Genomic DNA, 23471 nt, shown 5'->3' on the forward strand with positions numbered 1-23471 from the left:
GAATTCTACCAGAGGTACAAGGAGGAGCTGGTACCATTCCTTCTGAAACTATTCCAATCAATAGAAAAAGAGGGAATCCTCCCTAACTCATTTTATGAGGCCAACATCATCCTGATACCAAAGCCTGGCAGAGACACAACAAAAAAAGAGAATTTTAGACCAATATCCCTGATGAACATCGATGCAAAAATTCTCAATAAAATACTGGCAAACCGGATTCAGCAGCACATCAAAAAGCTTATCCACCATGATCAAGTGGCTTCATCCCTGGGATGCAAGGCTGGTTCAACATTCGCAAATCAATAAACGTAATCCAGCATATAAACAGAACCAAAGACAAGAACCACATGATTATCTCAATAGATGCAGAAAAGGCTTTTGACAAAATTCAACAGCCCTTTATGCTAAAAACGCTCAATAAATTCGGTATTGATGGAACGTACCTCAAAATAATAAGAGATTTACGACAAACCCACAGCTAATATCATACTGAATGGGCAAAAACTGGAAAAATTCCCTTTGAAAACTGGACAAGACAGGGATGCCTCTCTCACCACTCCTATTCAACATAGTGTTGGAAGTTCTGGCTAGGGCAATCAGGCAAGAGAAAGAAATCAAGGGTATCCAGTTAGGAAAAGAAGAAGTCAAATTGTCCCTGTTTGCAGATGACATGATTGTATATTTAGAAAACCCATCGTCTCAGCCCAAAATCTCCTTAAGCTGATAAGCAACTTCAGCAAAGTCTCAGGATACAAAATTAATGTGCAAAAATCACAAGCATCTTATACAACAGTACAGACAAGCAGAGAGCCAAGTCAGGAATGAACTTCCATTCACAATTGCTTCAAAGAGAATCAAATACTAGGAATCCAGCTTACAAGGATGTAAAGGACCTCTTCAAGGAGAACTACAAACCACTGCTCAGTGAAATCAAAGAGGACACAAACAAATGGAAGAACATACCATGCTCATGGATAGGAAGAATCATATCGTGAAAATGGCCATACTGCCCAAGGTTATTTATAGATTCAATGCCATCCCATCAAGCTACCAATGAGTTTCTTCACAGAATTGGAAAAAAAGGCTTTAAAGTTCATATGGAACCAAAAAAGAGCCCGCATTGCCAAGACAATCCTAGGTCAAAAGGACAAAGCTGGAGGCGTCACGCTACCTGACTTCAACTATACTACAAGGCTACAGTAACCAAAACAGCATGGTACTGGTACCACAACAGAGAAATAGACCAGTGGAAACAGAACAGAGTCCTCAGAAATAATACAACACATCTACAGCCATCTGATCTTTGACAAACCTGACAAAAACAAGAAATGGGGAAAGGATTCCCTATTTAATAAATGATGCTGGGAAAATTGGCTAGCCACAAGTAGAAAGCTGAAACTGGATCCTTTCCTTACCCCTTATACGAAAATTAATTCAAGATGGATTAGAGACTTAAATGTTAGACCTAATACCATAAAAAATAGAAGAAAATCTAGGTAGTACCATTCAGGACATAGGCATGGGCAAGGACTTCATGTCTAAAACACCAAAAGCAACGGCAGCAAAAGCCAAAATTGACAAATGGGATCTCATTAAACTAAAGAGCTTTTGCACAGCAAAAGAAACTACCATCAGAGTGAACAGGCAACCTACAGAATGGGAGAAAATTTTTGCAACCTACTCATCTGACAAAGGGCTAATATCCAGAATCTACAAAGAACTCAAACAGATATACAAGAAAAAACAAACAACCCCATCAAAAAGTGGGGAAAGGATATGAACAGACATTTCTCAAAAGAAGACATCCATACAGCCAACAAACACATGAAAAAATGCTCGTCATCACTGGCCATCAGAGAAAGCAAATCAAAACCACAATGAGATACCATCTCACACCAGTTAGAATGGCAATCATTAAGAATCAGGAAACAATAGATGTTGGAGAGGATGTGGAGAAATAGGAACACTTTTACACTGTTGGTGGGATTGTAACTAGTTCAACCATTATGGAAAACAGTATGGCGATTCCTCAAGGATCTAGAACTAGATGTACCATATGACCCAGCATCCCACTACTGGGTATATACCCAAAGGATTATAAATACTCTACTACAAAGACACCTGCACAGTAGTTTATTGCGGCACTATTCACAATAGCAAAGACTTGGAATCAACCCAAATGTCCATCTGTGACAGACTGGATTAAGAAAATGTGGCACATAACACCATGGATACTAGCAGCCATCAAAAAGGATGAGTTTGCGTCCTTTGTAGGGACCTGGATGCAGCTGGAAACCATCATTCTTAGCAAACTATCACAAGAACAGAAAACCAAACACCGCATGTTCTCACTCATAGGTGGGACTGAACAATGAGATCACTTGGACTCGGGAAGGGGAACATCACACACTGGGGCCTATCATGGGGAGGGGCGAGGAGGGAGGGATTGCATGGGGGAGTTATACTGATATAAACGTTATGCACATGTACCCTAGAACTTAAAGATAATAAAAAAAAAAAAAAAAAAAAAAAAAAAAAAAAAAAAAAAAAGTGAGTGAGTATTGGCTGGGAGCACAGGCTCACACCTGTAATCCCAGCATTTTAGGAGGCCTAGGCATGTGGGATTGCTTGAGCTCAAGAGTTTCAGACCAGCCTGGGAACATAGTGGGGACCTGTCTCTCCAAAAAAAAAAAAAAAAAAAAAAAAAAAATATATATATATATATATATATATATATATATATATATTAGCCGAGCCTAGTGTACATGCCAGTAGTCCCGTACTGGGAGGCTGAGGTGGAGGATTGCTTGAGGCTGCAGTGAGCTGAGATTATGCGTATACTCCAGGTGGGGCAACAGAATGAGACCCTGTCTCAAAAAAAAAAAAAAAAAAAAAAAAGAATGTAATTAATTTTCATGTGTTTGTGAATTTTCTATTTTCTTACATATTAATTCTAGTTAATTTCATTTTTGTCAGAAAAAATATTTTGTATGATTTTAAGCTTTTAAAATGTATTAACATTTGTTTTGTGCCTAACATGTTGTCTGTCCTGGAGAAATTTTCATGTGCATTTCAAAAAATATGTATTCTATTGTTGTGGGATGGAGTATCCTTTTTATATCTTTTTGCTCCTGTTGGCTTATATTGTTGTTCAAGGACACAGATTCCTTACTGATCTTCTGTCTGGTTGTTTCATCCATTATTGTATCTATTATTGTATAAATATCTGTTTCTCCCTTCGGTTATGTCAGTGTTTGTTTCACCAGCCAGGCGCGGTGGCAAATGCCTGTAATCCCAACACTTTGGGAGACTGAGGCGGGTGAATCACTTGAGGTCAGGAGTTCGAGACCAGCTTGGTCAACATGGTGAATCCCTGTCTTTACTAAAAATACAAAAATTAGCCAGGTGCGGTGGCAGTTGCCTATAATCTCAGCTACTTGGGAGGCTGAGGCAGGAGAATTGATTAAACCCGGGAGGTGGAGGTTGCAGTGAGCCCAGATTGTGTCACTGCACTCCAGCCTGGGTGACAGAGCGAGACTCCATCTCAAAACAAACAAACAAACAAACAAACACCTTTGCTTCATGTATTCTGGGGATTTTATGTTTGTTGCTTGTATGTTTGTAATTCCTGTGTATTCTATGTGAATTGCCCTTTTCAATATATAATATCCATTTTGTTTTATAATTTCTTTGTTGATATTCCCATTTTGTTCTTTTTCTTTCTTTTTTGGGGGCGGGGACAGGGTCTTGCTCTGTTGCCTAGCCTGGACTGCACTATCATGGCTTACTGCAAGCCTTGACCTCCCAGACTGAAGCCATCCTTCGGGCTCAGCTTCCCCCCAACCACCTTAGCTGCGGACTACAGGCATGCACCACCATTCCTGGCTAATTTAAATATTCTTTGTTTTTTTTGACGAGGTAGAGACGACTTCTCACATTGTTGCCGGGTCTGGTCTCAAACTCCTGGCTTCAAGCAATCTGCTAGCCTTGGCCTCTCAAAGTGCCAGAATTACAGGCGTGAGCCATGGCACCTGGCCTCCCGCATGCCTTTTATTCCCTTATTTGGGTTTTCCTATCAGTGCCTCTTTTCCTAGCCTTATCTCCTAATTTTTCTTTTATATTTTGCAGCTGTTTTTCTCCCGGTGCTGTGCTCTGGATGATTTCTTCAGATCTGTTTTCTAGTTTGCTACTAGTATGTTGATGGTTATTTTCTCTTAGCAAGTAAAAACCAATAATCCATTTTTTGGCAGTGTTATTGTTTCCTATTTTTTGAATATTTAAATTATTCCTATTTAAAAATACTTTTTGGAGTGTAATATAATCCTAGATCTTACAGAAGAAAACCCACTTATTTGCCTTGACTACTGTCTGGCTCTCATGTCGGTTTCCTAGTGTGGTTTATAATTTTCAACTGTGAAGTTCTGGATGGCAGTTGTTTTTTTGGGATTCCCTTATGTGCCCTGGGTTATAGAGGTTTTCTTATGGGGCAGTTTTTCTTTTGCCTCTTCTTAGAGCTTGCTTGGTGCTGGTTCAGGATTAGTTTTAAAATTAATTTTTAGAAACCTTTGTGAGCAGTATAAACTTGAACTCTAATTAGCATAAGCTTGTGGTTCTGAATAACTTTATTTTACCACAATGGGAGACTCTCTAGTGTTTTCCTACAGTGTCGTATGCCAATAGACCTCATGAAGGGACCTCATTCCAAGCTCCCAGCTCCTAAGTAATGTCTCTTTGCCTGCTGATAAAATTCCAACTACCACATACAGTCAATTCTTGTTATTCATGGTAGTTATGCTCTGTAAAGTCAATGTAAACATGTAGTTAGTGAATACTGAACCATTTCTCCTAGAGGAAATAAAGGGTTAGGTACCTGTGAGCTTTTCCACATTTTCAGCAGCCAGTCAGTACATAATTTGTTTTACATGTGTTTCTGTTTAAAGACCGCTTATTTTATCATATATGTAGTTGATTCATTAACATTGAATTCATGGCTAACAGCACTATAATCTGTGCGTGAACGAAGCTTATCTAGCACATACTTGTTTTCTCTGTAAGGATGTCTCAGCCTTCTTTCCTTTAGGACCACCAGATAGTACTTCAGCACTATGCTAAGGGGCCATGTTAAACAGCTAACCTATCAACAAGAAGTAGAAAAATGTGACAAACTTGACACTAAATAGACCAGGAAAAGGATAGTGGTTTATAGTATGAGAGCTGAAACAAGAAGGCAGTATCCCCCTTTTCAAGCTCAGAATGTATATGTTGGTGACTCACATTTTTCATAGCTATTTGCATGTCTATGAATGAGTGGACAAAGTATCGTAAGTATTGATGTTGGTGTTGCAAATACATTTTATTGACTAGGCAAATTTGCAAATATGGAATCTGTAAATAATGAGAACGGAGTATATCTAGTTCTGATATCTCTCTACTGCCTCAGCTGCTGCTCTCTGTTGTGGCTTTGAATTTGTTCTTCATTTCTAGTACTTGGGAGCTTCTTTTTCTTGCTTTCTCAGTTTGCTATGTATTTTAAAAATACACACATGTTTGTTGCCTTTTTACCCAGTATTTTTATGTATTTGGATTAGGAGGAAGATATTTTGGTTAAATCAATCTGATTTATAGAGTGGCTACTTCATTTACTCATTTTCAAAAGGAAAAACATACACTCAAGAGTGTTAAAGAGAAGAGACCTTGAGGATTATCTTGTTTATTGGTTCTTAACATGGATTTCTCAGGGTATCTGGGGCTGTAGAGATTGTACAGAAGTTTGTGTTATATACATCTTTCTGGGAAGAAAGTATTTTTTATATTCTCAAAGGGGTCTATAACCCTTTAAAAATGCAAGAACCAGGCTGGGTGCAGTGGCTCACACTTGTAATCCCAACACTTTGGGAGGCCAAGGCAGGAAGATTGCTTAAGCACGGGAGTTCGAGATTGGCCTCCTCAATATAGTGCCACCCCGTTTCTACAAGAAAAAAGTTAAAAATAAATAGCCAGGTGTGATGGTGCACAGCTGTAGTCCCAGCTACTCGGGAGGCTGATGTGGGAGGATCACTTGAGCCCAGGAGGTTGAGGCTGCAGTGAGCTGAGATCGTGCCACTGCACTCCAGTCTGGGCAGCCGAGCTAGACCCTGTCTCAAAAAACAAAAAAAAATGCAAGAACTGCTGTCCTAGACTAGTTTCACTTCAGTTTTATAGGCTAATTGCATATATCCTCATTAGTTTATATCAGTCTAGTTAATATTAACGTTAGCCCAATTTTAAAATAAAAATAACTAATTACATTTAGAAAGTGATTTCTCCTTCCTTCCTTCCTTCCTTCCCTTTCCTTTCCCTTTTCCTCTTTCTCTCCTCCCTTCCTTCCTTCCTTCCTTCCTTCCTTCCTCCCTCCCTCCCTTCCCCTTCCTTTCCCTTTCCCTTTCCCTTTTCCTCTTTCTCTCCTTCCTTCCTTCCTTCCTTCCTTCCTTATTTTCTTTCTTTCTTTCTTGAGATAGGGTCTCACTCTATCACCCAAGGTGGAGTGCAATGGCCTGATCTCAGCTCACTGCAACCTCTGCCTCCTGAGCTCAAGCTATCCTCCCACCTTAGCCTCCTGAGTAGCTAGAACCACAGGCACACACCACCACGCCTGCCGGATTTTTTGTATTTTTGGTAGAGACAGGGTTTCACCATGTTGGCCAGGCTGGTCTCAAACTCCTGAGCTCGAGTAATCTGCCTACCTCAACCTCTGAAAGTGCTGGGATTACAGGCATTAGCCACTGCCTTACCCAGCCAATTTATTTTTTGTGAAAGCACTTCACCATGCCATCTTATTTTAATCCCCTGACAAGCCAATGAGGTAGATGATATGTTTCTTTCACAACTGTAGGAACTAAAGGGAAGCCACAGTAACTGGTAAGTAGTAGCATTCTTTGTTTTTGATTAATTGAGGCCCAGGGAGGCAAGTTAACTTGCCCAAACTCACAAAACTGATTTGTTCCAGAGGCAAGACTAAAACTCCTGTCTTAGTGGTATTTCCACTACCTCATTTTGCTTTGGAAAGGCACACAACCTTACCAGGTTATGATTCATTCAAACGAATAAATCCATAAGTATAAAGGGATGCATGTGTTAAGAGAACATTTTTTATTTTAAAACAAAAGTAGTCAAAACCACAAAGCCTAGGAATCCCTTGGGTATTTTTATTGTGTAATCTACTTTAGAAGTAGAGTTGCATCCTTGAAGTTTTGAGTCATATTGAAACTTAGCTACCTAAGTTTCATCCCAATTAAAAACTAGGTGCAAATGGAGTTATACACAATGCAGGTAAATATATATACCTGTACTTGTAGATAACATTTTATGCATGTTTTCCTGTTCTACACATGTTGCATTGTCATTTGTCTCCTCTATAAGTGGAAACTAATTAGGACTTGGGCTTCATTATTTCCTTTTCTTGATATACCCTTTTTCCACTCCCTGGGTTGATCTGTACCTTTGGCACTAATATCTCAGAACAATTTTCTGTAGGTTATCCTTATGCAGCTTTTATGGCATAATGGATTACTGGCACAATTCACATGGAGTTTCGTATATCCACTTGCTATAAATTCCTTTTTTTTTTTTTTTTTGACATAGGGTCTCGCTCTGTCACCCAGGTTGAAGTACAATGGCATGTGATCTCACCTTACTGCAACCTCTGCCTCCCGGGCTCAAGCAATTCTCCTGCCTCAGTCTCCTGAGTAGCTGGGAATACAGGTGCACACCACCACGCTCGGCTATTTTTTTTTTTTTTTGGTAGAGACAGGGTCTCACAATGTTGCCTAGGCTGCTCTTGAACTCCTGAGCTTCAGGCAGTCCACATGCCTCAGCTTCCCAAGGTGCTGGGATTACAGGCGTGAGTCACCATGTCTGACCCACTCTATAAATTCCTAATGTAATACAGCTATAGTAATGAAACTGTAAGCTGTGCTAAATTTTTGCAACATTTATTTAATATTCCTGGGACCTCTGAAATGGCAGTAAACTGCTTATATATTAAAGTGGATTTGGAGGCTGGGTGCGGTGGCTCATGCCTGTAATCCCATCACTTTGGGTGGTCGAAGTGGGAGGATCACTTGAAGCCAGGACTTCAAGACCAACCTGGGAAACAAAGCAAGAGTCTGTCTCTACAAAAAATTTTAGAAATTAGCTGGGTGGAGTGGTATGTATTTGTAGTCTTAGCTACTTGGGAGGCTAAGATGGGAGGATCACTTGAGCCTGGAGGTCAAGGCTGCAGTGAGCTGTGATCCACTGCACTCCAGCCTGGGCGACACAATGAGACCCTGTTTTAAGAAAAGAAGATGAATTTGGAGAAAAAGTAGATTTAATTTTTTGGACAGCTTCAATCTATTAAATTAGACCTTTAGAAATTAAAAAGTTGATTTATTCTTTTAAAGTCATGCATTAATTTGGCTAACATTGAGGACCTACTTTATACTAGACATTATTTTAGGTTTTGAGATTATGGATAAGAAAAGATTATCTTTTCTCTGAAGCAGCTCACGTATTTTCCTCCTACTTCATCCTTGCTTCCCTTCTTTTTATCTCCCAACTTCCCATTCCAGTTAGTTACTGATTCCTCCCCAATCTTTCAATAAAGTTTCTTATAATCTAATGCCTAGAATCTTTTTCTAACATTTGCTCCAGTAATGAGTAATAGTCAGCACCAGTAATAAGAGCTCATTATCTTTACCTGGCTTCCCCCTTAAAGCAGAGAGAACTTGACACAGAGGCTTGGGAGCAGAGGTAGTTTAAGTGGAAGCAAGAGTGAGGGACAAAGGAAATGATCAATGCACGGAGTGAAAAAGCAGTGAAATGGGAAAGGAGGAAAAGCCAATATTTTGATGCATTATTGAGTTGGCCAATGCTCAGACAACTGGTTTAATCCTGCTGTAGCCTCTGAAGAGCCTTATGAAATATTACTGAGAACTATCCAGCTGGGTACTGAACAGTGGAAGAATTTATTCAGCAGCTCCCTCACTACCTGTATGTTTTAATTGGTTCTTTTAAAATTATTATTTTATTGATATTTTCTCTTTGGTGAGACATTGTTCTCAGTCTTTCCTTAGTTCTTAGGCGTGGTATCCCCTTGAGCATGGACTATTGTTTCCTGTGTCTTAGTCTGTCTCATAATTTTTTGTTGAAAAGTGAACATATAAAATCATGTGGCAACTCTGGAAATTAGATTTTTTCCGTTCCCCAGGGTGATTGTTTGTTATAGTTTGCTTATTTATTGGCTTTTTGGACTAATTATATAAAGTGTGTATTCTTTGTTAGAAACCACTGAAGCCTCTGGTAGGTTTGCTTAGTGGGCAGCTAATGATTGAACAATGATTTAATTTAAATACTTTGAACCAATAAGCCTTGAGCTTTTGCTGCTGGTCATTGTGTGAATTGGGATATGCTTTCAACAACATTCACCTAGGCAGATGACCATTATGCCTTATCTTTCTCTTCCTGCTTGTGCAGAACCTCAAGGCTAAGCAAGAGGTGAGAGATTAGGAACTTCTTAAGTCTTTCATAGGCCTATGCATAGCCTGGAACATGCACATATCCTTTTTTATGACCCATGTCTTTCTAGATTTTACATTGCAACTTTTCAAAGCCCACATGGGCATGTCATTGTCCATTAAAAAATTCTTATGGTTATTATTTTGAGATGGGGTCTCTCTCCGTTACTCAGACTGCAGTGCAGGTGTGATCACTGTTCACTACAGCCTCGACCTCTTGGGCTCAAGCAATCTTGCCACTTCAACCTCCTGAGTAACTTTGACCACAGGCATACACTACCTCACCTGGCTATTTTTTATTTTTATTTTTTCTAGAGATGGGGGGTCTCACTATGTTGCTCAGGCTAGTCTCGAACTCTTGGACTCAAGTCATCCTCCAGCCTCAGCCTCCCAAAGTGCTGGGATTATAGGAATGAGCCACCAAGCCTGGGGTGTTCTTCGATTTTATTTAAATAATTATTTTTGTTTTACCAAGTGTTTTGGTCAGCCTCCTGTTAATTTCAGCTTGTCACACTGCTTCAGGTCACCATAATCTTAAACTATTTCAGATGATTATTTTTGACAAATTCCCAATAGTGGTGTTATTTTCACAGAATGAACTTTAAGTCAGAACAAACTAAGACAAATTTTGAGTATAGAGCTTATAGGACATGTTAAACTGGATGGCAATTTTCTGGGAGTAGGGCCTTGTGAAGCTTCAACCACATTCTGCCTTCTCTAGTGGCTGCTAAGCTGTTGATTTTCACAGCTGTTGTAGCTTTGTGACTGTGGGCTTTCAGTGTTACTGCAGAGATGGAGATGGTGCTTTGATTAGGCTACCTTAATATACCAGAAAGGTTACTGTTCTTATAGAGATTCAGTCTTTTTAAAATTAAATAAACAGTATTCAGATTGCTAAGCCCTTTGTTAATTTAAAGAATGCTAAGCCCTTTGTTAATTTAAATAATATTTGCAATACATTTATCTGACAAAAGACTCGTTTCCAGAATACATAAAGAAATCTTATAGTTTAGTAATAAGACAACTCAATTATAAAATGGGCAAGAGATTTGAATAGACCCTTCTTGGAAAAAAGATATGCAAATGCTCAATAAATATATAAGATATTCATATCATTAATCACCAGGAAAATGCAAATTAAAACTAGTGAGATACTATTACACACCCATTAGAATGACTAAAATGAAAATAAATAAATAAATAATAACCAGGTGTTGGCAAGTATTTGGATCATCTGAAATTCTCCTGCAGAATGCAAAATGGTATAATCACGTTTGGAAAAAAAAGGCCATTATTTTATAAAGGATTGATAAAAATATTTTTATTTGATACACATTTGTACATATTTATGGGATGCAGTGTGATATTTCAATACATGTACATAATGTGTAATGATCAAATCAGAGTAATTAGCATGACCTAAAATATTTATCATTTCTTTGTCTGGGGAACATTCAAAATCCTATTTTCTAACTATTTGAATATATACAATAAAATATTGTTAACTATAGTCACACTGTATTGCAATAGAAAGTGGAACTTTTTCTTCTATCTAGCCGTAATTTTGTATACATTAACCAACTCTTCTTTGTTTCTTTGAGACAGGCCTAACCAACTCCTCTTTATCCCCTGCTCTTCCCTACCCTTCCAAGCCTCTAGTAACCACTACTCTATTCTCTACTTCTACGAGATCAGCTTTTTTAGCTCCCACATATGAGTAAGAGCATGTGGTATTCATCTTTCTTGTCCCTGGCTTATTTTAGTTAACATAATATTTTCAAGGCTCATCCATGTTGCCATGAATGCCAGGATTCATGCTTTTTAATTGCTGAATAGTATTTCACTGTGTATATATATTTCTTTCTTTCTTTTCTTTTCTTTCTTTTCTTTTCTTTTCTTTTCTTTTCTTTCTTTCTTTCTTTCTTTCTTTCTTTCTTTCTTTCTTTCTATCTTTCTATCTTTCAGATGAAGTTTCGCTTTTGTTGTTCAGGCTGGAGTGCAATGGCGTGATCTCGGCTCACTGCAACCTCCGTCTACTGTGTTCAAGTGATTCTTGAAACTAAACCACACATTCTCAGCCTCTCAAGTAGCTGGGATTACGGGCAAGCACCATCACACCTAGCTAATTTTGTATTTTTTTAGTAGAGATGGAGTTTTACCATGTTGGTCAGGCTGGTCTCAAACTCCTGACATTAAGTGATCCACCCGCCTTGGCCTCCCAAAGTGCTGGGATTATAGGCGTGAGCCACTGTGCATGATCCATTTTCTTTATTCCTTTATATATTGATGAACACTTAGGTTGATTCCATATTTTGGCATTGTGAATAGGTACTGCAATAAAAATGATGTAGATATCTCTTTGATATACTGCTTTTGGGGTCTTTTGTGATTCCAGAGAAATTGTAGCATTTGTTTTGATATTTCTGTGAGGAATGCCCTTTGCATTTTGCTAGGGATTGCACTGAAGTATAGATTGTTTTGGGTAGTATGCTCATTTTAACAATATTAACTTCTAAAATTCTTGAACATGGGATGTCTTTTCCTTATTTTTGTGCATCCTATTCACTTTCCTTCTTCAGTGTTTTATAGTTTTCCATGTGTAGATCTTTTACTTCCTTGGTTACATTTATTCCTAGGTATTTTATTTTTTTGCAGCTATTGCAAATGTGATTGCTTTCTTGTTAAAAATTTTTCTATTTTTAAGATACAGGGTCTCACTTTCACCCAGGCAGGAGTACAATAGCATGATCATAGCTCAATGTAGCCTTGAACTCCTGGGCTCAATCAATCCTCTCACCTTAGCCTCTCAGGTAGCTAGGACTACAGGCTTGCACCACCATGCATAGCTCATTTAAAGAATTTTTTTTGTGTGAAGACAGGGTCTCACTATATTGCCCAGGCTGATCTCAAACTCCTGACCTCAAGCAGTCCTCCTGCCTTGGCCTCCCAATGCTTTGAGATTAAAGGCATGAGCCACTGCAACCCACTGTGATTGCTTTTTAAATTTCTTTTCTTTCTTTCTTTCTTTTTTTTTTTCTTTTTTCTTTTTGAGACGGAGTCTCTCTCTGTTGCCCAGGCTGGAGTGCAGTGGCAGGATCTCGGCTCACTGCAATCTCTGCTTCCCGGTGCACTGTTGGCACCTTCCAAGGTAGCCATTATACATTGTAAAGGTCACCAGACTTCATCTAACCTGGTAGCAGCTGGCAACAATTTTGCTGACACCACTGCCAAGTCAGCCGCCAGATTTTCCATCCCCAAGCGTCCTTCTGTCTGTTTTCTCTCCCCCCAGTATGCCCCTAATTACACTCAGGAAGAAAAGGCTAAACTATTACAAAATCCAACAGCCAAACTAACTACAGATGACTGGATATATATTAATAACAAATTAGTTATTCCTGAAACACAACTCCATACCATTCTAACAGACATACATAATTCTTTACATATAGGACCCAAAGCCTTATACAATTTTCTAAATCCCCTCCTCCACTGTCCAACACTACAAAAACACTTACTTACAATCAACCAGCAGTGCTCTATCTGCCTAAAGGCAAATCCTCAAGGCGCATTGTGTAATCCCCATCCCAGCCACCAACTCAGAGGACACCAACCAGGAGAAGATTGGCAAATTGATTTCACACATATGCCAAGACATAAAAAATTTAAATACCTCTTAACCCTTGTGGACACCTTTTCAGGGTGGATAGAGGCCTATCCCACCACAGGAGAAACCGCTAACATTGTTGCCTCAATACTCACTGAACATATTATCCCTAGGTTTGGCCTCCCGGTCACCCTTCAATCCGACAACAGTCCAGCATTCATCTCCAAGGTAGTCCAACAGGTGGCAGCCCTCCTACACATCACCTGGAAACTCCACATCCCTTATAGACCTCAGTCTTCTGGTAAGGTGGAAAAGGCTAATGGACTCATCAAACAACAGCTCACCAAACTCTCAATCGAAACCCGGCAGTCGTGGATTATTCTCCTTCCCTTAGCCCTGACCCGGCTGTGGGCAGCACCTCGAAGCCCAACAGGCCTCAGTCCATTTGAATTAGTCTACAGATGGCCCCTAACCCTCCAGCAAATACCTTTCCTGCCCGCCCCTTTGGCGAACTACCTCCCATATCTCACTCTTCTCAGATAACTCCTAAGACAACACGCTGAGTTAGCACACCCTCCTCCAACAGACGCCTACAACCCACATCTCTCCCTCAGTCCTGGAGACCAAGTATACATAAAAGATATCCAAGCCAAAGACTTACAGCCCAGGTGGAAAGGCCCATACACTGTCCTCCTGTCTACACATACAGCAGCAAAACTCCTAGGACACACGCATTGGATTCATATTTCCCAGCTAAAAAAGGCCCCCACCGAGAACAATCAGTGGACATCAGTTCAACTTTCCCCCACTCGCCTCAAATTTACAAGACTTTCTTAACTATCTCATGCTCCCCGACCCCTGGCGCTTGGCTCACTTTCTCACCATCCTCTACATAAACCTATCAGACTTCCAATACATAACCCCAGACCCATACCTGCCTCCAGACAATAGTCCAGAGCAGTGGTTTTCCCACCTCCTAACCTTCATCGAACATCTTCAGTGGCAAGGGACACTCTGCGACTACACTGAAAATGAAGTCTCATTTTATACTTATATTGCTGTCTTACTCATACACTCAGACCTTTGCTAGTCCGCCTACTGTATGGCAATTTTTCATCACTGAAACTTGGTCACAAGACAGCCAAACACACTCAGTAGTACATAGTTCTGCCAGTTGTCTTCCTCAAGGCTGTCAAACTTCTCTCCGGACAATAGAGACACCTTCTCATGGCTCACACTTATCCACCAAGGGCTAAACTTAACCTACACTGTTAATATAACCAATCTCTCCCATTGCTTCCTCTGTGCAGCTTTAGAAGGCCCCCCCTTAGTGGCAGTCCCCCTGCCCATGGCCTTCAACACAACTGGTCAAACATCCCACAATTCACTCACACTCCAGGCGCCACTGTACCAAAATCCAAATAGCCCAATCCTTCCTTTTTGTTATTCAACCCCCAATTCATCCTGGTGTAATCATACTCAGGCGCCCAATGGAGGCCAAACAGCCCCCATTGGAGGCTATTTCTGGTGCAACGGGTCTCTCTCAAAAACTCTTAACCATACAGCCATTAACCGATCCCTCTGTGTCCCCATGTCCTTGGTCCCCAGTCTAACTTTATACAGCCAGGCAGAAGTAGCAGAGCTCTCCCAGCAACTTTCTACACCACTATGCCACCTTCGTCAAAAGCAGGCTGTCTTTCTCCCCTTAGTAATTGGAAATCTCTGGCCTCTTCTTTAGTGGCATCTGGACTTGGAACAGGAGCACTGGCTTACTCTGTCCAGTCAAGTAAATCTTTACAGGCTCACATACAACAAGCCATAGAAGCTTCAGCTGAGAGCTTAGCCTCTTTGCAGCGTCAGATTACTTCAGTGGCTCAAGTAGCCATCCAGAACAGACGGGCTTTAGATTTACTTACAGCTGAAAAAGGAGGCACCTGTCTCTTCCTCAGAGAAGAGTGCTGTTATTATGTCAACGAATCAGGTCTTATAGATACTAACATTCAAACTCTCAACAGAATAAAAACTGAGCTACAAAGTCTCAACACTCCAACCATACCAGGGCCATCCTTCTGGGTTCTGCCCATAATACAACAAATGCTCCCATTCCTTATCCCCATATTAATCCTCTGTCTTATTTTATGTTTCGCCCCCATTTTGTTCAAATTTCTCCGTGCCAAGATTCAAGAAATCACTCGTGTCACCTTCAACCAAATGCTCCTTCATCCATACGTTCAAATACCAACCATAGACCCCGACCTTAACGACGACCCTTAACAGCAGGAAGTAGCTGGACAGACCACGGTGCCCCTTATCACTATTATCAATAAAAGATTGGACTGTTTGGATGAACGGAGGCAAGATGGCGCACTTCCGGGTTCTTTATCACCAATTTTCCCGCGCGCGCGAAAATGTAGCCGGCGCCCGGGAAGGTGCAGATCAACTGGGCATGCGCCAGGTGATGTCAATCCGAAGAGACCAAGATTTACATGGTCGCACCTACGGAACGTCCCCCAACACGCCCGTGTCCCGCCTATTGCCCTCCCACTCCCAGAAAAGCCGCTCCCAGCAGGCGCGCGGCGTGAACTTCCTCAGCCCCCACTCCTGTTGGGACTACACCAGGAACTTCGCCCGAGAGCTCCACCGGGTGACTCCCTTGGCCTCCTTTGTCGGAGACCGATGGACCTCACCCCCACACCTTCTTCCCTGAAGCTGGGTGACCAAAAATAAATTTGCAGTTTTGCTCCTAGCCTTGCCTACTCACTGGTTCCTTTGTACTCGCTCTGGTGGTCTTAGAAAACAAATCACCCGGGTTCAAGCAATTCTCCTGCTTCAGCCTCCCAAGTAGCTGGGACTACAGGTGCATGACACCATGCCTGGCTAATTTTTGTATTTTTAGTAGAGATGGAGTTTCACCATGTTAGCCAGGCTGGTCTCGAACTCCTGACTTCAAGTAATCTGCCCGCATTGGCCTCCCAAAGTGCTCGGATTACAGGCATGAGCCACCGCACCTGGCTCTTGATTTCTTTTTAGCTAAATGTGGCACTCAGGTTATGTATACTTACCAATTTACCATGTAACCCATGCATTGGAGAAATGAAAACGTATGTCCTGAAGAGGCTTGTGCATGAATTTTCATTGAAACTTGATTCACAATGGTGAAAAACTGGAATAAACACTGATGTCCATGAAGAAATGATAAATAAACACATTGTGGTATATTTACAAAATGGAGTGTTACTTAGCAACAAAAACAGTAAATTACTGATACAAGCAATAACATGGATGAATTTTAAAACATTGTGTAGACCTAAATGAGTCTATTTTGTATGATTCTATTTTCATGAAACTCTCGAAAAGTATTGTGATGAAAAACAGGTGTCTACACTAATTAATTAATCTTGTTCATATTCTACATCATTCCCTTAAAGTTCAAAGTGCCTAAAAAGCACTATCCAACTACATTCTATAATGTGTAAGGGAAAGGTGAAGTGAAGAAATTGTGGAAGACACATACATAAGTAAGGTGATGGAGAGAGGACCCTGAAAGCTGGACTGAAAAATATTGACATAGTGGCAGAGTGGACGGGGATGGGGAGGATAAAATGATGAGTTCACATTGTTTGGAGTGATGTAGTGAATTTTAAGATGATGAGGAATTAAATGTGTCACACATGATAAGCATTTCTAGGTTATCTATGGATTTTTTGTAGTCTAGAAGTCATCCACTTCACTTATTTGTCTAAAATATATGAGTCTTTTCCAGGACTTTTCTCAGCACAAGGGACAAATATATGGGAACCTGGAACTTGTTTCAAGAAGAGCTGTGAATTTGTGCTTGTTCTTTTTTTTTGTTTGTTTTTTTGTTTTGTTTTGTTTTGTTTTGTTTTGAGATGGAGTCTCACTCTGGCACCCAGGCTCCCAGGCTGGAGTTCAGTGACGTGATCTCAGCTCACTGCAACCTCCACCTCCCAGGTTCAAGTGATTCTCCTGTCTCAACCCACAAGTAGCTGGGACTACAGGCACCCGCCACCACACCCGGCTAATTTTTGTATTTTTAGTAAAGATGGGATTTCACCAAGTTGGCCAGGCTGGTCTCAAACTCCAGACCTCAGGTGATCTGCCTGCCTCGGCATCCCAAAGTACTAGGATTACAGGCGTGAGCCACCACACCCGGCTGCTTGTTCATATTTTTGAATGGAATTTGTGTGCATTGTTTCATTTGTTAATTTGATTCTAAGGTGAGGACAGTATTTCCTACTTTTATGTAGTTGGGAGCAGTAAATGGAAATGTTTGTGGAAAGTTCCTCATAAAATTTCAAGGCTTTTTGTAGATATAGTGTTTTAAAGTCCCAGAGTCTGGAGAAAAGAAGAGATAGGTACAAATAATGAAAAGGGAGACTAGATGCAACTTCTTCCTTATTCCATGCCTTTATTTTCAAAATACTATAAATGTTGAACATTGTAGTATTTGTGGTTTCTGAAATTTTGAGATAATTTTAAGAAGAGGAATAATTAATTACTGTTCCTTCCTTGGCTCAAATAATATTTAGGAAATACTAGTAGGTGTGGAAGAGCAACACAATAAATGTTTTTATTTAATTTCCCTGAGCATAACAGAGAGCAGATGGGGAATTCTGGGCTTGCCCTTTTTTACTACTAGCCAAGGAAAGCAGAAGAAAATCAATTGTTTTCCAGACATGGAGCCAGTTTTGTGTTCTCGTTGCTGACGTACTGTGAAAGGATTTGAAGGGTGTGCATGCACTTGTCACATTCATGTGGCTTAGATTTGTAGTGGAAAATGTGATTCTAGGTTGTCAAAATTGTGAGAAGCCATGGTAACCTGGTCTGTGTAAAAATGTCAATATTGTTATTATTACTATTTTCAGTGATTTGTTCAAAGAATTAAGACTTAAAATTCTGAAAATAAGTATTTCTGAAAATAAGACAAAGATAAAATGCTAATAAAATTTTTGGCATATAATTTGTTTTAGCCAAATGCTTGAACTTGTTGTATTGTATTTTTGCTTAACTATGACAGCTTTTCATTAAGAACTCAGCGCGATTGCTTGCTTTGTCTCCATTTTCCTTGGTCTGAGAGCAAATACTCAGGCTCAGTAAGTCCATGCACATGATAGGTCTGAAAATTCAGGATGAGAAGGATGATTAAACTAGGGAGAGAAAGAAGAAATTGGAAAAGGGAGCCAAAAATCAGCAACAAGCTTAAGCTTTCCTAGAATATGGTCTAACAGGTTGGCTTAGTTGGTAAGATCAGTGCGCCTCAAAGTTAAAGAGTATATGAATGCCCTGTGGATTGTATAAAAGTGTAATTTCTAATTTATTAAGTCTAGGGTAGGGCTTGGCAATATGCATTTCCTTCCACCTCCCAGGTAATGATGCTGCTGGCCTTAGAAACACTCTTGGAGTGCAACAAGGATCAAAATTTGGGTTGGACCCTTTGGTGGGGACATATTTAAAACGTCTCAATAAAGATAACTTCTCAAAAGTATAGCTAAACATGATTTAATTTTATATCAACTTATACACTAAAATATATTCTAAAATTCAAAATCATTGACCAAAAATAAAAGCATTTGTTTGGCCATGTCACCTGATTGTTTTCATTCATTGCTTTCTTAGGTTAGGTCTCTTTATAAATACTCTGTGAATAAGTTAAGTCTCTTCATCTTCCAGATAGCATCCTAACCCAGGCTGTCATCTAGTTAACATATAAAATGTCCAGGTGGTATCTGTATCATCATGGATAGGGCTCTGAAGAAGTAGACAGACCACCTGGCTTCTCTTTCCAGCTTTGCCACCCAGGTCTGGGACTTTGAACTCCACATGTATAAAATGGAAAGCTTCTAGTGTATTGCCCATAATAGGGGTTTAGAAAATGTGTAAGGAGACCCTCCTAAGAGTATAACTAAGTCGTTTCATGTCTTCCATGCTTTGAGTACAGCAGGTCAAAGAGGAGAGGTGTTGAGGATAAAAAACATGTCCTATAACTTTTAAGGACTTTACTGAGATGCCCCATCCTTTCTTCTTGTGATTCTAGTTGTTCAAACTTTCTTCTACTGCATATCTAATCTTTTGTTTTATTTCATTAAATGCTAGTTGCAACCTGCTCAGAGCACTTACCTTTGGTTTCTTTTGTCTGCTCTTACAGAGATGAGGAAATAGATCAAAGCATAGCATTATTGACCATTTTTCTTGTTACCCTTCCTTTACAGATTATTCCTCTGCTGTTCAGAAATTTTCCCAGACGCTGCAGTCATTTCAATTTGATTTCATTGGAGACACTCTGACTGATGATGAAATTAATATCGGTAAGTCTTCAGCTACATATGGTCATATACCTGTTGAGGCAACCCTGAGACCATGTAGTCTTTTTGATTTGTGGATACAGAGCACTTGGACATCTTCATCCACTGTGGTCCAATGCCAAGGCCCTGGGAGGTTGATTAGGAAGGATAAAGAAACTTTCCCTGCCAGTCCCATTTCCCCTTCACACGACAGCAATCAAAAGATACGCTTAAACTTCTACTGAGGTTTTTGACTCAGACCGTCTGTAAGCGACCTTTTCTTTAAAGCATATTTTCCTAAAGAATATATTAAAAGGGGATTTTTTTTGGTTTATTTCCCAAAATGGTCAGAGTTAGATTCTTCTAAGGAACAAATTTCCCTAGAAAGTGTTAAATTAGCATTTGTATGTCTACAGCTTATCAGGAACAGGTTGCTTGGCATCTCTCTTGGGAACTGGATTTAAAAACTCACTCTTTTAGTTGTATAATCTTGGGCAAGATATTCTGTCTTTATCCTCCGTAAAATGGGGTTAATATCTATCAAAGATATTAAAAAGAGGAGGTTATATAGTAGAAGTCAAAAGAAGTTTGTGTTTGTATTATTTGTTATGAAGGTAAAGAGGAGCGGTTAACAAACCCCTGGGCCCATTCCAGCTCACCACCTGCTTTTGTAAATAAAGTTTTATTGGAATATACCCATATTCATTATTTAAGCATTTTCTATGGGTATTTTTGTGGCACAAGAGTAGCACTGAGTAGTTAGTGACAACCACTGGATGGTCCTCAAAGCCTAAAATAGTTATCTTCTGGCCGTTTAAGAAAAAGTTTGCTGATTCCTGAGTTAAAGGGTTAGTGTAGAGCATTTGCTAGATGAGAACACTGAACCAAAGAGCTATTATGAATGATCTATTGTTACTGGAACAAGTTAGTAAGACAGTTATATTTATTAGCCCTGGAACTAAAATGTGAAAATTTATTATTATTAATAAATGCCTATTGTAGTCAGTTTTAATAATACATAAAAGTATAAGTTACTTAGGAAGAATTCCTGCACAGAAATAGCATATTAGACATACTTTTGTATTATCCTTTAAGTCTTTTTCTCTACATATATCTGTTTTCTTTGTATGCAGTATAGTTCATATTAAATATATAATATTATCTTTCTAACTGGGTGTTTTATTATAAGCATTTTCCATGTAATTTAAAATTTTTCGCAAGTTTTATGGGTGGTTGTATGTATGGCCTTGTTTGTTCACTGCTGTTTTCCCAGCACATAAAGGAGTGCCTGACATATAGTAGATGTTCAATGAAATGTTGGTAAATGAATAATGGATACATTCAAATTTCATTATTATGAGAGCTATACTTCATTTAATATTTAGCTATTCTTGGAAATATAGCTTATTTCAATTTTTACTATTATAAGTAATATTTCAGTGAACATTTTTTAGATTTAGATTGGTGACCATTCTGGTTAAATGTGACTGTGTAACCAGTGAGTCAGATATTTGTATTTGTATTATTTTCTTATTCACTCCATTTTATTTTACTTCAGTAAGTCTATCCAGGTCCTAGTGCATGACTTATTTAAAAGTTAACATTATGGGCTCTGGAATCAAGTAACCCAAGTTTGAACTCTACCTCTACATCTTTTTTTTTTTTTTTTTTGAGACGGAGTCTCGCTCTGTCGCCCAGGCTGGAGTGCAGTGGCCGGATCTCAGCTCACTGCAAGCTCCGCCTCCCGGGTTTACGCCATTCTCCCGCCTCAGCCTCCCGAGTAGCTGGGACTACAGGCGCCCGCCACCTCGCCCGGCTAGTTTTTTGTATTTTTTTTAGTAGAGACGGGGTTTCACCATGTTAGCCAGGATGGTCTCGATCTCCTGACCTCGTGATCCGCCCGTCTCGGCCTCCCAAAGTGCTGGGATTACAGGCTTGAGCCACCGCGCCCGGCCCTCTACATCTTAATAGCTCTGTAACCTTGGCAAGTAACTTCACCTCTCTAAGTGTTAATTTTTCTTATCTTGTAAAATGGGGATGAGATAATGCCGAGTGTGCACAGTGTCTAAATGAACGTTAGGTATTTCAACATTATTATTAATGTAAGATAATTTTGTACTTCTTTTTAAAAATAACTGCTACTTGCCTATCAGTTGGAAGATTGGGAGATACATGGTACATGAAATTACATAAATGGCTCCTTTTTCTGGTATGAGGGTCTGATTTTGAACAGGTGCCCATTTATACCAAAGCCACCAACAGATCTGAGACTTTTCTCATGTCTTCCTTTATGTTGAACTTTGAGCCTTAATTCTCTTAACCCCATGAACCTCACCACAAATGTCAATGAGCACTATGCAGAAAAAAAAGGTGTGTGAGCCTGAGCATAATGACTTATAAACAAAAGAAAAATGACTCCTTGGTGATGCCAGGTTCCTGTGGGGGTCTGTGGGACTCCATCAGAGCTGCTGATTATGACATCTTTGCTGCTTTTTTAAAAAAGAAAGAAAGACAGGGTCTTGCTCTGTTTACCCAGACTGGTCTTGAACTCCTGGGCTCAAGCTATCCTCCCACCACCTTGGTCTCCCAAAGCTCTGTGATTACAGGCATCAGCCACCACACTCGGTCTTTTTTTTTCTTTTTTAGATGGAGTCTTGCTCTGTTCCCCAGGCTGGAGATCAGTGGGCTCACTGCAGCCTCTGCCTCCTGGGTTCAACTGATTCTCCTGCCTGAGCCTCCCGAGTAGCTGGGATTACAAGCACCCGCCACCATGCCTGGCTAACTCTTGTATTTTTAATAGAGACATGGTTTCATCATGTTGGCCAGGCTGGTCTCAAACACCTGACCTCAAGTGATCCAACCCACCTTGGCCTCCAAAGTGTTGAGATTACAGGCATGAGCTACAGTGCCTGACCTTTTTGCTTCTTAATGTATGATTTATAATAACTCTTTAACTCAGTGATAGTTTGCCTGCCAATTTCAGAAGCTCCTACTTATCATTTGACCACTGCTTTTAGGGATGCTGACTTAATGAACTGACTTTCGTTATTGAGGACTTAAGAGAGGTTTTGAAAGTTCATTGGCCTGTCATGGTCATTGTCTTTGTTGAATCTCATTTCGAAAGCTGGGAATTGTGGTGGTAGTGAGAGGAAGAGCCAGTACTCAAACAGCTGAGGCTGAGGCTCTCTGGAGGCTTTGAGAAAAAAGTCTTGGGCACCCTACTGGGAGGCTATTGTTGGGAAAGAGCAGTTGCTTTGGAAGCTGAGAACGCAGAATGTGCCATGCCCTCCTATTGCCAATACTGCTGGCCCTGAGTCAACACATCTTGTTTCACTGGAAAAAAATTGCTTAAAGCCACTTTGGATGGAATTGTGATACCCTTTTGGATTTCACATTATATGTGCAGAGGGCCTTCTCATTAAAAAATTTTTCATTATTGGCTCCAAAAGGTCACTCAGTAGCATTGACCTCATTGTAGGTACTCGTTATTTAGCAGAAGTGACAGTGCTTCCTAGAGCTCATGGAGAAAGCCTGAGGATTCTGAAGAGTTCCTGCCCCTGATGATCTGCTCTAGGACTTACCGTGAATAGTTTGTGTCTAACGGGGACAAGTGGGAGGCCATGTGTCATTGATCTGACCGTGACTTCTTTCACTGCTTTAGAGTTAGACATCTATGCCTTCAATTGGCATTGCCTTGTCTTTACCTCTATGTCTCTGTAACCAAAGGAAATCCCAGGTGTCTAAGAAGTCTTGGGTCTCCTTAGATTGAGTTTTATTTATTAGCTATGGGATCTTGGCAACATTAATTGAGCTTGTTGAGCATCTGTTTCCCTCATCAGTATAGTGGGGGAGTATAATCCACCTCACAAGGTCATGAGGAGCAAATCAGATAATACTTATATCAGAGAGTGTCTGTAAATCATTTAGCTCAGTGTCTGGCATATAGCTGGTGCTCAATAATGCATTGTTATTGACTCTACTAGGAACATTGTAGAAGGTAATTTGTGGAAAACAGTGTTGGTTTGAAATTAT

The 23471-nt window shown here is 40.0% G+C and overlaps 1 protein-coding gene across 3 annotated transcripts in view; it reads left to right on the top strand.

The window, feature by feature from the left end:
• OPHN1 (oligophrenin 1) overlaps positions 1 to 23471 on the top strand; it is a 400049-nt gene that overhangs the window by 124286 nt on the left and 252292 nt on the right. For all 3 annotated transcript variants that reach the window (XM_033200949.1, XM_033200948.1, XM_033200947.1), the window contains exon 3: positions 19368 to 19463. In XM_033200949.1, the coding sequence (XP_033056840.1) occupies positions 19368 to 19463 (96 nt within the window). The remainder of the gene's footprint in view (positions 1 to 19367; positions 19464 to 23471) is intronic.

The sequence above is a fragment of the Trachypithecus francoisi genome, unplaced genomic scaffold (genome assembly GCF_009764315.1).
Source record: "Trachypithecus francoisi isolate TF-2019V2 unplaced genomic scaffold, Tfra_2.0 Lachesis_group6, whole genome shotgun sequence".
Taxonomy (NCBI): Eukaryota; Metazoa; Chordata; class Mammalia; order Primates; family Cercopithecidae; genus Trachypithecus; species Trachypithecus francoisi.